General features: G+C 39.3%; 1 protein-coding gene across 5 annotated transcripts in view; it reads left to right on the top strand.

The window, feature by feature from the left end:
• The first annotated feature begins 4150 nt into the window (after nt 1–4150).
• The window catches only part of LOC103660999 (zinc finger protein 383), a 22019-nt gene continuing 9726 nt past the window's right edge, over nt 4151–16443 (top strand). The window contains exons 1-2 of one of the 5 annotated variants that reach the window (XM_008688657.2): nt 4151–4492; nt 13838–13893. In XM_008688657.2, the coding sequence (XP_008686879.1) occupies nt 13885–13893 (9 nt within the window). In that variant the 5' untranslated portion in view covers nt 4151–4492; nt 13838–13884. Of the gene's footprint in view, nt 4493–13804; nt 13894–16443 lie in introns of all 5 variants that reach the window. The other 4 variants (XM_040633902.1, XM_040633904.1, XM_008688658.2 and 1 more) reach the window with 4 other exon arrangements.

Below are 16443 nucleotides of genomic sequence, written 5' to 3'. Positions count from 1 at the left end.
AGAAGTTGTGGTCCATATATACAATGGAATATTACTCAGCTATCAGAAAGAACGAGTTCTCAACATTTGCTGCAACATGGACGGCACTGGAGGAGATAATGCTAAGTGAAATAAGTCAAGCAGAGAAAGACAACTATCATATGATTTCTCTCATCTATGGAACATAAGAACTAGGATGATCGGTAGGGGAAGAAAGGGATAAAGAAGGGGGGGTAATCAGAAGGGGGAATGAAACATGAGAGACTATGGACTATGAGAAATAAACTGAGGGCCTCAGAGGGGAGGGGGTGGGGGATTGGGATAGACCGGTGATGGGGAGTAAGGAGGGCACGTATTGCATGGTGCACTGGGTGTTATATGCAACTAATGAAGCATCGAACTTTACATCGGAATCCGGGGATGTACTGTATGGTGACTAACACAATATAATAAAAAATCATTAAAAAAAATAATAAAATAAAATAAAATTCATATGCAATTGCAAGGGACCCAGAAGAACCAAAACAACCTTGAAAAAGGAAAACAAAGTAGGAGGACTCCTACTTTTCTATTTTAAAGTTACTATAAGGACAATCACACACTATTATATTGGTACAAGGATGGGAACATAGATCAATGGAATAGAATTGAGAGTCCAGAAATAAACCCAAACATCTATAAGATCAATCAATATTGATGATTCAGTTGAGAAAAATTGAGCAGGCTTTTAAGTAAATATACTGCAACAACAGCACAGCTACCTGCAAAGAATGAAGTTGGGCCCTCATCTCTCATCATTTACAAAAATTAACTCAAAATGGATCAAACTGCTAAATTCAAGAGCTAAAAGTTTTTTTAATTTAAATTTTGTTAGTTAACATACAGTGTAATACTGATTTCTGGAGTAGAATTCAGTGATTCATCACTTACATACAGTACTCAGTGCTCATCACAACAACTGCTCTCTTTAATACCCACCCCCCATCTAGTCCATCCCCCACTTACCTCCTTCCATCAACCCTTTTGTTCACAATGATATATCACTTCATACCCACTAGAATGGCTATAATTTTAATAAATGGAAAAATACAGCTGTTTTCAAGCATGTGGAAAAATTGTAACCCCCAAACTGTGTGACTATCCTCATTATCTAATTTAGAAACATTTTTATCACCCCAAAAAGAAAACCTAGACCTACCAGCAATATCTTCCAATTTGTCCTAACCCTGCCAACCCTAAGTAAACTCAAATTTACCCTCTGTCTATAGATTTGCCTATTCTGGACATTTCTTATAAATGAAATGTGGTCTTCTGTGACTGGCTTCTTCACTCAGCATGTTTTCAAGGACCATCTGTGTTGTGGCATATATTTTTTATTGCCAAATAATATTCTATTGTATGCATATACCACATTTTCTTTGTCCATTAATCTGTTTATAGGCATTTGGGTTGTTTCCACTTTTGGCTATTGTGAAATAATGCTGCAATGAACAATTGTGTGCAAATTTTTGCATGAATATACATTTCCAGTGTTCTTGGGTGTATGTATAGGAGTGGAATTACTGGGTCATACAGTAACTCTATGTTTAATATTGGCTTCAAAGAATGAGTTGGTGTTTAATGTAATAGTTTTTGAGGACTTATTTTGTGTAAGCTTTACACATGTTTTCCTTGATTCATATGACACTTCTGAAAAAAAATACTGTTATCAAGATTTTTGATGATGTAAAATATGTTGTATATAGAGCACACATCATTAGTTCAAGGTCACAGATGGTAATTTTCAGGACTGGGATTTTAATCTCAGGCTTGTCATAATCGGAAGCATACAATCTTGAAAACCAGCCATTTTATTTCACATTTTACTCTATTCCTCATAGTTCTTTTCTACTCTCATCTCTGTAATAGCTGCATCCATAGTCTTCTTTCTTGTCCTAAATAATTCTCATGCAAACTCTTCTTCCATCAAGTCCTACTTATTCTACTTTATTTCCTCCATTCTCTTCTACTCATACCAGGCCAACACTTTAGTATCTTTGGGGGGTTGATTTGTTTTTAGCTATTTTTACATTTTAATTGTCATCCTCTGTGTTTTTCTATTAGCACAAACTCACCTTCATATTACTACCCTTGGCTCTCAAGTCACCTTAGTTCACTTTCTTATTTTAGGATGACTCTAAATTATAACCATACTTAAATTGCAGCTTGACTCTGGACAAAAATCTTTGGCTTTCACTCCCTTGATTATCCCTTTAGTTTTGTTTGACTGATTTGTGGTACTAAATATTATTGAGTATAAACTTGACACTAGTTGATGTTTCTCTCCTTTAAGCAACTTGAGGTTTTCTCTGGTGTCTTATTTTATCTTAAAGACATATTTTAGTTTTCCAAATCAATTTTCCCTTAAACATGACTGTCCTGATCTTGGCACATAAGTTCCACCTGATATCACTCTGCTTGACCTCTACTCTCTTCATGGCATTTCCCTTTCCAAAGGTCATCCTTCAAGGTAAGCTCCTAGTCTTCTTGAAGTGATTCCACTCCGCCTCCCATCCCCACCATTTCTGGAGTCTTTTCTAATAGGCTTCACCAGCTTCTAAGCACCACTTCTATCCTCTGCTTACCAGCTCTCATTCTCTGACATTCTTCTGGCTATGTCAACTGTATTGGGAAGTACTCACATGTATTTTAGAGTTCACGGGCTTTCTTTATTTTTGTTTTTTTGTTTTCATTTTGTTTTGTTTTTTGGTTTTTGAGAGAGAGAGAGAGAGCAAGCATAAGCAGGGTGGGGGGAAGGGGCAGGGACAGAGAGAGAGTGAGAGAGAGAATCCCAAGCTGAAGGGACTGAGCATGGGGCCCGATCTTACAACCCTGAGATCATGACCTCAGCTGAAATCAAGAGTTGGACACACCCAACTGACTGAGCCACCCAGTTGCCCCCATGGGCTTTTTTTTTTTAATCTCACTGAAACTGGATTTTTCTGTTTTGGCCCCCATTTGTGACTTTTAATTGTTTCCAAGAGGTTAAAGGGGTAGGATTCATATCTAAGCTGTTGTACTGGTCATACTGGTAAGTCCATCCCCCCCCCAAGTTGGGGGAGTCAGGGATCAAATCATAGAAGACTGGAGAGGAATAAAATACAACTCCAAATGCTGTAGAAGGAGACCGAAATTATACACATGAAAACAAGATCCCTAAGGCATTGGAGGGTGGGGTATCCACAGCCATATGCAAGGAATAGAAATATGATCTTATAAAAAATATATATATATTTGAAACTATGTGTTTTTGATTTTCCAAAAGTCAAGTAAAATTGATGGTACCAGAACATGAACCCCAAGTACCATTAGTTTCAAGATGAAGAAAATGAGGTAACTCACCCAAATTCACATATCACCTTATACACATTGGGGCCATTCTCTGAGTCACCACAATCATCTTACACACACGCAGCCTGACATTCCAGACAACGTGCCACCAGCCCCTTTCCAGGCTTTTGGATTACTCATCTTCAGTTTCTCTTGTGGTATTCAGGTCTGAGACTCCCAGGTTCCTGTTCCCTGAGCAGTGTCCAGGTCTTGCTCCACACTCATCCACTGAGGAAGGCAAAAATGGCAATGTAGTCAGTCAATCCTAGGTAGTGTCAGTAGGTTATGTGAAAATACGGGGAAACCTCACTAAAGTAGAGTCAGGAGGCTAAAAGAGGGTCTGTCAGTTAGAGGAAGAATTGTCAATTAAGGACCCTCAACAGGAAAGAATGTAATGTAAATTACAAGCCCCAAAGGGGAAGGATGTACAGTGCGTCACCTACAAGAAATTGACTACCCCTGCAGTGGATTTTCCTTCAAAATAATTTCCCAACTTCCTCCTTTTCCATGAAAGAGCTGTTTCTCTCCTTTGTTAGCAGGACTTGTCTACCATCTCGACAGAGCTTTCACTTAATGAATTGCAATTCTGTTATTCCCAACAAACCCATTTTGGTGGTCAAGCAACTGACAGTTTTATTTTCAAGGTTAACAGTTACAAGTTCCAAAAGAGTCTTGGGTGAGGCTCCACTCTTCACTGCGGGCAAGCTTAGCGCAGTTATCTGAGACAAGATACATGGGCGGTAGCCTCGCTCTTTCCACTTCTAGACTACATTTCCCACAAGTTCTTGCGGCTTTAATCAACTTCTGTGGGAACCAGCAACATTTTTCTACTTCTTCGGAAACATGTGGCTCCCAGGCACTCGCAGAGCCCATGGAGGAAGCTTATCTCCAGGATGTCTCCTGTGGGAACCTGACTCGGAGACTGCACTTGGCTCTAAAAGACCCCTTGCAACGATCTGGAGAGGGGAGCAGGGATATCGGCTTGGCCCAGGTTTTTGTGCCAGCAGGAAATCAAAGCGCCAGGCGCCATCTTGTCTGAGTCGACCTGCTTCCGGACTACATTTCCCAGAGGCCCCCGGAGGAACAGGGCCGCTCCTTCACTCTCTTGCCCGACCCTCGGCCTCCTGGCAAGGAGAATTACAAGGTGAGCGGCCTAAGTCTTGGGGGTTCGACCAGGCTGCGCAGGTGCGTCCGTGGGTTGGGGCGGAGCAGCCTGAAGGGGCGGTCTGAGCGGGTCTGGAGTCTCGGGCGCGTGTGAGTTCCTCGGACTAGGGAAGGGACAAGAGGAACAGGATTCCATGTGTGCGACTGTGACCTTATGTGACTGTGCGGCGCTCCGTGTAGGGGTGTGATTGTCTGTCCCTGTGGTGGGTGTGTCATTGCGACTGACCATGCGCGGACCTCTGTTTGCAGGTGTGGCTGGATATCCCTGCTGTAGGTGTGTGGTTCTGGCTGTGCGGCTCCGTGTGTGTAAGGTGTGACTGTCCCCACTGTGGGTCTGTGAGTGTGTGCGTTCGTTTTGTGTGACATTGTGTGTAGGAGGTGGGGAGTGTACAGAATCTGTGATTATGCGGCCATGAGTGTTATCTGAGGAAGTGTTATGTGTGTGCGTGGTTGTGATTGTATGATTGTTAGTAACACTAAGCCTACTGGGTATCTATGACTTTGTGAGGACGTGTGAGTGTGATCATGTAACTTTTTGTGGCACCGTGTGTGCAGTTGGAGCGTGCCTGTAGTTGTTGCCAGGGTGGCAGTGTGTGTTGTCCCAGGAGTTGTGTGAGGTCAAGACAAGATTTTGGTCTTGGACAGCAGAGACTTCTTCCCTTCTGACATGCTCAGACAGGAATGCTCTGAACAGTCTAGACTCTGACCTCTCTCCATCCCTCCTCTCCATGGGTGGTAGGTGTGATTTCAGAGCCACTACTGCTCTGGTCAGTCGGGCCACAATAAAGGGGTGGTATCTCAGGATTCCTTTCTCCTTTCTCAGCTCTGCTCTTCTCAGATAGGTCCCCAGAGGAAGAAGGAGGGATGGCTGTTGAGGAAGCCAAATAGAAGGTGCAAGGGGTTTGCCTTTTTAAGCTTTCTTCTTCTAGATGGCCTTGTTTAGCATGGACGCATCTATGTGACCTGGACAAATTTCCATTAAAGAAAATGATGGGAAGCTGTAGGGGTGGACACACAGATCCCAACAGTTCCCCTCATTTCCTTCTACATAGTGTTCACATACTAATTTAGAAAATAGCTCAATTTCTCCAATGTATTAAGCTTTTGCTTCTTTTTAAACACACACATAAACACACACATACACACGTACACATGATTATTTTAGAGAATTTGGAAAATGGGAAGTTACAGAAAGCAAGAGTAAACTCCTACCACACAGATAATAACCATTGTTATTGATCGATTTCATTCTAACACATTTCCTGTGTACATACAGTATACATTATTTTCAAGATCAGACTCTCATAGCATTTATCATTTCATATTTTATGTTTTCACTAAAATTTATAGCTATTATGTAATTAATTTTTCCTTGGTTAAAAATTTCTGAATATTACATACATACACAAAAATGCTTAAAATATAGACATACGGTTTAAGACTTATAAAGGGAGGGGTGCCTGGGTGGCTCAGCCGTTAAGTGTCTGCCTTCGGCTCAGGTCATGATCCCAGGGTCCTGGGATCAAGCCCTGCATCAGGCTCCCTGCTCCTCGGGAAGCCTCCTTCTCCCTGTCACACTCCCCTCGCTTGTGTTCCCTCTCTCGCTGTCTCTCTCTGTCAAATAAATAAATAAAATCTTTAATAAAAAAGAATTATAAAGGGAATCTCTATGTAATAAAAACTTGTGTCAGCCCTTCCAGAAGCCTCTGTTCTTCCTGCCCCCAGAATAAACCTATTCTCTTCACCTCTTTAGGTAACCTTTATTCTGACTTTGGTGATAATGTATTTTCTTGTTGGTGTTTAAAAAAAACAATCAAACAATTTATCATATATCTACACATCCCTAAGTAATATAGTTTTGTCTTTTTAATTTTATAGTAATTAAATTGTGCTGAGTAATACTGTTTTGAGTCTTTTTTTCACACAGTATTGTATTTCTTAGGCTTAATCTTATTGCTATAAACCACAGCTATGTATTTGGACATTGATTGTTTCTTGTTTTGGGCTCACTTAAAAGGGCTACTCAGAACATATTTTTATAAGTACTCTGGTGCACATATGCATGCTTTTCCTAGGGTATAAACATGCAAATGGAATTGCCAGGCCATATCTTCAAATTTCCTAGATTAATGCTGAGCTGGTTTTCAATATGGTTATACCAGTTAAAGTCTTGCCAGCAGTTTATCAACGTAGTCATCTGTGTTCTCTCTAATACTTGGTCACTTGATATTTTCATTTTTTATTTGCTGATACAAAGATATATCATATTGTTTTTAAAGTATTACCTACATTCCAAAAGTACAGAAATCAAAGTGTATGACTTGATGAATTTTTTAAAGTGAGCATATTCCTTTAACCAGATCTCAAATCAGATTAGGAAATAGAACATTACCAGCATTTTAGAAGCCCAATTCTTGTCCCATCCATTCACTACTCACCTCTCCCACAGATAACCATCGCTCTGTCTTCTACAGCCATAGATTAATTTTGTCTGTTCTGGAATTTTATATAAATGGTATCACATAATTTGTGCTTGGCTTTTTTTGTTTAACACTGTATTTCACAGGTGGTATGACTGTAATACATAATAATATTATGTAGTATGAATATGCAGGATTCATCCATGTTTCATCCTGTTTTTATGGATCATTCATTATTATTGCTGTTGAAAATTCCATTGTATGAATATAACACTATTTATTTATCCATTCCATTTTTTTTTAAAGATTTTATTTATTTATTTGACAGAGATAGAGACAGCCAGCGAGAGAGGGAACACAAGCAGGGGGAGTGGGAGAGGAAGAAGCAGGCTCATAGCAGAGGAGCCTGATGTGGGGCTTGATCCCAGAACGCCAGGATCACGCCCTGAGCCGAAGGCAGACGCTTAACCGCTGTGCCAACCAGGCGCCCCTATCCATTCCATTATTGACTGGCATTTGAGTTGTTTTCAAGATTTCATATTGGGGCAATTATGGAAAAGGCTACTCTGAACATTCTTCATGTCTTTTGGTGCACAAGTAAATGCCTTCTCTTGGGTATACCCCTAGGAGTGAAATACTTATGTTGTAGGTTATACATATATTCAGCATTAATATACACTGGTAGTTTTCCTAAATAATTTTATCAATTTACATTCCTACTTCATTGTATGAGGACAGACTTTAGAACAGAAGCTTTGCCAGGAAGAGCAATAATTTATAATAAAAAGGTTAGTCCACCAATAAGAAACTATAGTCCTAAATGTACATACCTTTGTAAAATGTTTCAAATATATTTGACAGAATGAAAAGATGCAGTGGACAAATCACAGTCATAGTAGGGGATGTGTTCCCGTCTCCCATTAGCCATTCACAGTGTTTCTTCCATCCTCAATTTCCTTGTCCTTAATAGGAAATAAGAGCTATTGCCTCTTCCCACATGAATGGGAATGCCTTCTGGAAAGTAAGGGATGATACTGGATATTACATTAGAAAAGAATTCTAAAGAATTGAGTTCTTAAAAACTAATTTCACTCAGCATCATTAGTCATAAGGAAAATGTAAATCAAAACCACAATGAGATACCACTTCTATGTAGTAGGATACCTATGATAAAAAAAGAGATAATAACAAGATGAAGCTTTTAGAAATTGCTGGTGGGATGCAACATGGTTCAACCTCTTTAGAAAATGGTTTGGCAGTTCTTCAAAATGTTAAACAGAGTTGCCTTGTGACTTAGCCGTCCCATTTCTAGGTATATACTCAAGAGAACTCAATACGTATTCACACAAAAACTTGTCCGTGAATGTTCATAGCAGCATTATTCACAATAGCCAAAAAATGGAAATAATCCAAATGTCTATCAACTGATGAATGGATAAACAAAATGTGACCTATCCATACAATGGAATATTATTCAGCAATAAAAGGGAATGAAGTACTGATAACATGCCACAATGTGGATAAACCTTGAAAACGTGATAAATGAAAAAATCTAGTCACAAAAGGCCACATGTCCTATGGTTCCATTTATATGAAATGTTAGACAAGTCCATAGAGGCAGAAAGTAGATTCATGTCTGCTTAGGGCTGAGGGAGGAGGGGGAAAAGGAGATTGTTAATGGGTTTTCTTTTGGGGAAGTGAAAATGTTCTAAAATTACATCATGGTGATATAGTAAAAAACATAGAATTTATGTATTTTAAATGATTGACTTATATAATATGCAAAGTATATCTCAATAAAGCTATTTAAACAAAAATCAAAGCTAACCTAAAATGAGTAGAGGAGAGTCTAGATAAAACCATATTGCCCATGACCTGATAATTTTTTTTTAAGATTTTATTTGTTTGAGAGAGAGAGAGTGAGCAAGAGAGAGAGAACAGAAGCGGGAGGGCCAGAGGGAGAGGGAGAAGCAGATTCCCCTGTTGAGCAGGTCCCCTGATTTCTTTCAATCACAAAATCAGTCTCATTTTAGTAATTAGAACGTCTGTTTCACTGACTAATTGATGCCATAAACTTTTGTTTTATTTATTTTTTAAAGATTTTATTTGTTTGAGATAGAGCGAGAGCGAGCGAGCGAGAGAGACAGAGAACGCATAGAAGCAGGGGGAGCAGCAGGCAGAAGGAGAAGCAGGCTCTCCACTGAGCAGCGAGCCTGACTCGGGGCTGGATCCCAGGACTCTGGGATCATGACCTGAGCCGACGGCGGACGCTTAACCGACTGAGCCACTCAGGCACCCCTAAACTTTTGTTTTAAAAGTTTAACCTCCTGGCTCCTTGAGCTAGAAGCTTCCGGTGAGAAAACTTGATGATTGCTTCTCTTTTCCTTTCTCCTAAACTTCTCTGTTTCACTAGACAACTCCTTGAAGTGGGGAGCAGCAAAAAGAGAGGGAAAGAAAAATCTTAATTGTAGGGATGCTGGTTTTCAATTGCCTTGGGGCATGTTCACAACCACTGAGCAGAGGGCAGTGGCTCCACTCCAGGATTACAGCCTGGGCATTAGTCCTCCACGGAGCTCTTTTCTAGAGCTGGAAGTCCTTTTGGTAGGCTTAAGAATAAAGTCAGACCCAGGCCAGTTCCTACTATGGGGTCCATATCTCCTTCCAAGATGGAATGTTGCCCCAGTCTTTGTGCCTTCTAAACTCAAGGAAAATTTTCCCAAGACCTTCTGTCACATCTACTTGGAACCCTTGCAGCACTGAGGTCCCTTTTTTCTGTCCCTGTGAAGTAGGAGGAATACAGAGCACACCAGTGCTTTCTAAAAATAAATAAAGATCTAAAACAGATCTTTCTCTCAAAGACAGCCTCCTCTCATACACTCTCCAATCTCTGAAACACCTTTAGAATAGATGTTGAATTGAACCAAGGGCACAAAATCAGTTTGCAGCCAGCTCCTTTTGCACGATACATAAGATGGCCAGGGTTCTTAGGGCGCCTGGGTGGCTGTCTGTTAAGAGTCTGACTTCAGCTCAGGTCATGATCTCAGGGTCCTGGAATTGAGCCCCGCATGGGGGTCCCTGCTCAGTGAGGAGTCTGCTTCTCCCTCTCCCTCTGCCCCTCCCCTCCACTTGTGCTCTCTCTCGCTCTCGCTCTCTCTCTCAAATAAATAAGTAAAATCTTAAAAAAAAAAAAAAAAGATGGCCAGGGTTCTCGCTGCAGAATGCAGTGTTTCATGACCCCTATTGTCTTGTTTTTCTTCAGGACTTCTCCTAAACTAAGTATGAGAGAGGCATAGTTTAACATCCTGTTATAGACTGAAAACTGTTACAAATAAGAGAATTCAAAAAGGTACATAGTATCCAGAAATCAATAGAATTTTTTATATTTAAAACAAAAATAGATGGAAGATGCATTGGGAAAAGTATAATAACAATTATAAGTAAACAATAATATAGAACACATTTACATATAATAAATACATACTTATATGTTAATTTTGTTATGTAATTACATCTTATACATATTAATTATTATAATTTTATAAATATAATTAATAATAGCCACAAAAATAGTATAAGATACCTAGAAATAATCTGAAAAAGAAATGAGCATGATACACATGAGGAAAACTTTTCAGTATCCTGAAGGACACAAACATTGACCTGAATAAATAGAAATGTATTCTGTGTTCTAGGAGAGCGAGACTCAACATCACAAAGGTGTCAGAACTCCTTAAGTTAAGGTATTCATTTTATGCAGCCTCAAGAAAAATACCAATACATCTTTTAAACAATTTATGCTCATATAGGAAAGTAAGTCAGAGTATCAGGAAACTTGAAGAAGATGAGTAATGAGGGATTATTTATTTATTTTTAATCTAGACAGTCTAGCTTCAGAGCCAAACTTTTTTTTTTTTAAAGACTTTATGGTTTTAGAGCAGTTTTAGGCTTATAGAAAAATCAAGAGGAACGTACAAAGATTTCCCCCATACACCCATAGCCCCCCGTTCATTATCAACTTCCCCCACCAGGTACATTTAGTACACTTTTTTTTATAAAAGTTTTTTTAAATTTTTAAAAAATATTTTATTTATTTCTTTGAGAGACAGAGAGAGAGCGCATGAGTGGGAAGGGAGGGGCAGCGGGAGGGGGGAAAGCAGACTCCCCGCTGATCAGGGAGCCTGACTTGGGGCTGGAACCCCAGGACCTGGGATCATGACCTGAGCCCAAGGCAGATGCTTAACCAACTGAGCCACCCAGGCGCCCCCATTTGGTACAGTTGATGAACCTATACTGACACCGCATAATCATCCAAAGTTCACAGTTTAGATTATTTATTTGTTGTTTTTATTATTGTTATTTATCTGTTTTTTGTTGTTATATTTATTATTTATTGTTATTATTTATTGTTCATTCTATAGGTTAGGACAAATGTATAATGACACGTATCCATCATTATAGGATCATGCAGAGTAGTTTCAGTGCCTCGAAAATCCTCTGGGTTCTACTTATTTATCCCTCCCCGAGCCCTCGGCAGCCGCTGATCTTTTTACTGTCTTCAGAGTTTTGCTTTTTCCAGATTATATAGTTTGAGTCATACAGTATGTAGCCTTTTCGTATTGGCTTCTTTTACTTAGTAATATGCATCTAAGCTTCCTTTATATTTTTTTATGGCTCCATAGCTCACTTCTGTTTATCACTGAATGACATTCTATTTTCTGGGTGGACCAGTTTATTTAATGATTAACCTACTAAAGGTTCCAAGTTTTGGGAATTAGGAATAAAGCTGCTGTGCAAGTCTTTGTGTGGACATAATTTTTCCGCTCCTTTGGATAAATACTAAGAAGTATGATCGCTGGATTGTAAAAGTATGTTTGGTTTTTTTTTTTTTAAATATTTTATTTATTTGAGAGAGAGCACAGAGGGAGAGGGAGAAACAGGCTCCCTGCTGAGCAGGGAGCCGGATGCGGGGCTCAATCCCAGGACCCTGGGATCATGACCTGAGCCAAAGGCAGACACAACCGACTGAGCCACCCAGGCACCCCAAGTATGTCGAGTTTTGTTAGAAACTGTCAAGCTGTCTTCCAAAGTGGCTGTACCATTTTGCATTCCCACCAGCAATGAATGAGAGCTCCTGTTGCTCCTCACCAGCATTTCATGTTGTCAGTGTTCTGGCTTTGGCCATTCTAATAGATACGTAACAGAAGCGGCCTTTTATTAAGACATATTTTTAAATTATAAGACATATTTATTGACATATTTTTAAATTATAATAAATAGAGTGTGTTGCTGGCAAAAGAATAAAGATGGATCACTGAACCAAAAGAGAACTACAATAAATCCAAACATGTATCATCTGTGATAATGGTATAGCATTTAAATCAATGCTGTAGTCACCTGCTGTGAGGCTCACTTTTTTCCCCCTTTGTTTCAGCATATCTGACGTCAGGTAATATCTTATACAGTTTTTATCTTTCTTAGTGGCATATAAAAAAATAGTGCATTTTAAGTGGTATGTATTATTCACATGTGACTTTGGTACACTTGGGTAGTTGGCTTCCTATGAGAGAAATTAAGTAGGTTTCCTAACTCATAAATTACACTGAAATAAAATTATAATTTATAATCTTACAGTATTTTATTAAATAATATTCTACCAAAATAAAATAATAATTGATTAAAGACCTAAGTGTGACTGTGGAAGAAGCCGAGATGCCCATTAACAGATGTATGGATAAAGAAGACGTGGTCCATATATACAATGGAATATTACTCAGCCATCAGAAGGAATGATCACCCAACATTTGCATCAACATGGACGGGACTGGAGGGGATTATGCTAAGTGAAATAAGTCAAGCAGAGAAAGACAATTATCATATGGTTTCACTTATTTGTGGAACATAAGGAATAGCAGGGAGATCAGTATGAGAAGGAAGGGAAAAATGAAGAGGGGGTATACAGAGGGGGAAATGAACCACGAGAGCCTATGGACTCCAGGAAACAAACAGGGTTTTAGAGGGGAGGGGGCTGGGGGGATGGGCTAGCCTGCTGATGGGTATTAAGGAGGGCACATATTGCATGGAGCACTGGGTGTTATATGCAAACCATGAATCATGGAACACTACATCAAAAACTAATGATGTACTGTATGGTGACTAACATAACATAATAAAAAAATAAATAAATAGAGACCTAAGTGTGACAAAGCATTAAACAGAGAAATTTATATAAATATGTATAGGTAAGAAAAAGTCTTCTTACCCAAAAGCTATAAAAGTTGACACTTCGTTTTGCATGTCAAAAACATATAAGCAAAGTTGATTTTTCTTTCTTTCCTTCTTTCTTTCTCTTTCTTTCTTTCTTTCTTTCTTTCTTTCTTTCTTTCGAGAAAAACAGAGCTATAGGGTAAGAGTGAGGAGTGCCTCTGTGTATGACTGAGGTCGGGAGTTCTGGGGAGAAGGGAGTTGACAGACTGTTTTGAGCTTGGGAAGTGAGAAGACTTCATTAGGGAAGTCTTAGTCCTTCTAATCAGAGCATACCGGGTTCCTGCACAAAGGATACCATTTGGGTGAATCTGCTTGAGGGCTGCAGAGGCGGGATCTCCTCAAGCAGGTCAAAGCAGCTCTGTCTCCGGTTCACTGAAGTGGGACCAGGTCTGACCTGAATCACGTGGTTAATCAGAGGAAGGAGAAGGAATCTGAGTCTGTATTCCTTTGAATCCACTAGCCAGGATCCATTTTACTGTAGCTAAAACTTCTGGAGCTGAAGAAGTATGATTTATCCCATACTCCCACTGACCACAGTTACATCATAAGACCCACAGTGAAAGCTGTAAAGCCAGTGTGATTTCTAGAGCATGTCTTTGCTTCCCCAGTCCTGCTTTCTCAGAATACTGTCCTTTCTCAAGAAAACAGCCCCAAGGAGGACTGATCCTCTCCTGCAATACTGAAAGCCATGGCCCAGGTGAGTTGATGCTTTTTCTTACCTTCCTGACATTTAGTTTCAAATTAAAAACCTAAATTTTTTTAATGGTCATGTGAGTATTTGTTTTCCTACTCCTGACATTTTTGGCTATGAGGTTTCCCTTTCAGGATCCTTGGTCTCCTTTTTCCCTTGAGTCTAACCAGAGAATCCCTTACCATTCTTAAGTACCACCTTCTTTTGACCCAGCATTAATATTTTCATCTCGCATCTCTTTCCTCAGCCCTGTCCCAGGAGCTATGATGGAAAGGAAATGTATTCTTAGGAAATGAGAATAGATTTGTAGAATGAACTTTTGCTTTCCAGACAGTGATTTGATGAGGTGGCGAAGTATGAATTGCTTAGTTGGGAGCAAACATGGGTTTGTTCTACAGATCAGTATTTACCAGTGAGACAGAATAGGAAGGGATGTTGGTAGTTCCAAATGTTAGGCTGTTGCAAGACCTCCTGGTTTATGAGCGTGGAAGATTGTGGTCTTGGTAGCTGATTCCGACAGACCTCTGTGACTTTTAGGGCATCCACAAACAAAGTTCAGTTTGAAGTTAGATAGGAAGTGTGGATCATGGGGAATTTCTAAATGAATCACCAGTTTTCTTTATCTCAGAAATAAGGGTACTCCCTAAAGGGAGATACCTGCATCTCTTTTAGCTGATTCCAATAGAATATATCCATATTTTAATTAATATTCCTATATTGCTATTTCTTGATTAATCAAATTTTTAGACATTTTGTAGTTGTTTTTTTGCAAGGTATGTGTGGATTTGGATTTGCTATATCACACTCTACTTCGTTTTCCCACAGCAGAGTTGTTTCACAGTTTTGTTTAAATCAATGCTGTTCATATGATTAGAGCCTTGCAGATATTCTGTTCTCTACCAACCCCCCCCTTTTTAAGATTTTATTTGACAGAGAGACACACAGCGAGAGAGGGAACACAAGCAGGGGGAGTGGGAGAGGGAGAAGCAGGCTTCCTGCTGAGCAGGGAGCCTGATGCGGGGCTGGATCCCAGGACCCTGGGACCATGACCCGAGCCGAAGGCAGACGCTTAACGACTGAGCCACCCAGGCGCCCCTTTACCGACCCCCTTTAAAAACCTTTATAATAATAAATTTCAGACATAGGAACGTAGAGGAGTTATGAACTCGCATATACTCACCATCCAGCTTCAACTCCGAGTCAGTCTTGTTTCATTTATACTGATAACCTGTTTCTTCCTTGCACATTACCCTACCCTCACTTCTACACAGGATTATTCTGAAGCAAATACAAATGAGTATGTGTTTCTAAAAGACAAGGATTATTTTTTAAAACAACTATTATGCCATTATTGCCTCTAGAAAAGTTGGAAATAATTTGTGTCATCAGTATCTAGCCAGTGTTTAAATTTTCATAATTGTTGAATTCTTTAATCATTTATCCAGATTAGAATCCAAATAAGGACTGTGCACTGCAGTTCATTGAGGTCTTTTGAGTCTCTTATTTATAGAGGTATAGAAGGTACCCTTCTACCTCTTTTCTTTCTCTGTATGTGTTAGAAAAGAAAAAAAAAATGGTTCATTTGTCCTGTTTGGATTTTGCCGATTGCATCTCTGTGGCATCATTTAACTGTTTCCTGAAAATTGGTAGTTAAGTCTAGATGCCGATCAGATTCAGTTGGGATTTTTTTTTTGTCATGAATGTATCATAGGTGGTGATATGTGATTCCATCAGGAGGCACATTATATCTGGTTCTCTTTCTTTTTGTAATGCTATCCACCCTTGATGATTACTGTCTAGATTAGAGGTTGCAAAATGATATTTTAATTCTGCCATTCCTCCTTCAATGATTAGGTGAAATACTCTTCATAAAGTAAAACTTCTCATCAACTGTTTGGTTACCCTAAAGGACAGTCTGTCTAGGAAGGAATATTTGAATAATGAGTTGGTTTCTTAGAATCCTAAAAAGGTGACCAGTAGGTTTTTATTCATTGTTGTTAGGAGCTCAAGAATTAAACTTTTTTTTTTTTATATCTATAGGTCCATTATACTAGACCCTCAAATTATACTATTTTTGGCCAGGCCATTGAGAGGCTCTTCAGTTCGGTGCCTGAGTCCTTGTAACATGATTCTAATAGTTTTTGATAGCTCTCTTGCTGTCTGATGTAACAGAATGTTCAGACTCATCCTGTGCATTTCTGACTCAATCCTGAAATCATTTCTTTCCCCCAAAGGACCTTGGTTCGTTTTATTTGAATATGCTACTTAGGGACTACAATCTAGACACTAGGGGTGCTTATTCCTACCGGATGAATGATTATTTCTAGGCCTTTTCAGTAGATAGAGTCAGGAACTTGTTTGTTTTCAATATATAGTAAACTGATTACCCTTTTTGTTTAGTTAACATACAATGTTATATTCGTTTCAGGTGTACAATATAGTGATTCAACAATTCCATATATTACTCAGTGCTCATCAAGATAAGTGTTTTTCTTAATCCCCTTCATTTATTTCACCCATCCCCCCGACCACCTCTGCTCTGGTAACCATTTGCTT

The sequence above is a fragment of the Ursus maritimus genome, unplaced genomic scaffold (assembly GCF_017311325.1).
Source record: "Ursus maritimus isolate PB19 unplaced genomic scaffold, ASM1731132v1 scaffold_19, whole genome shotgun sequence".
NCBI lineage: Eukaryota > Metazoa > Chordata > Mammalia > Carnivora > Ursidae > Ursus > Ursus maritimus.
This window is presented reverse-complemented; position numbering and strand designations above follow the sequence as displayed.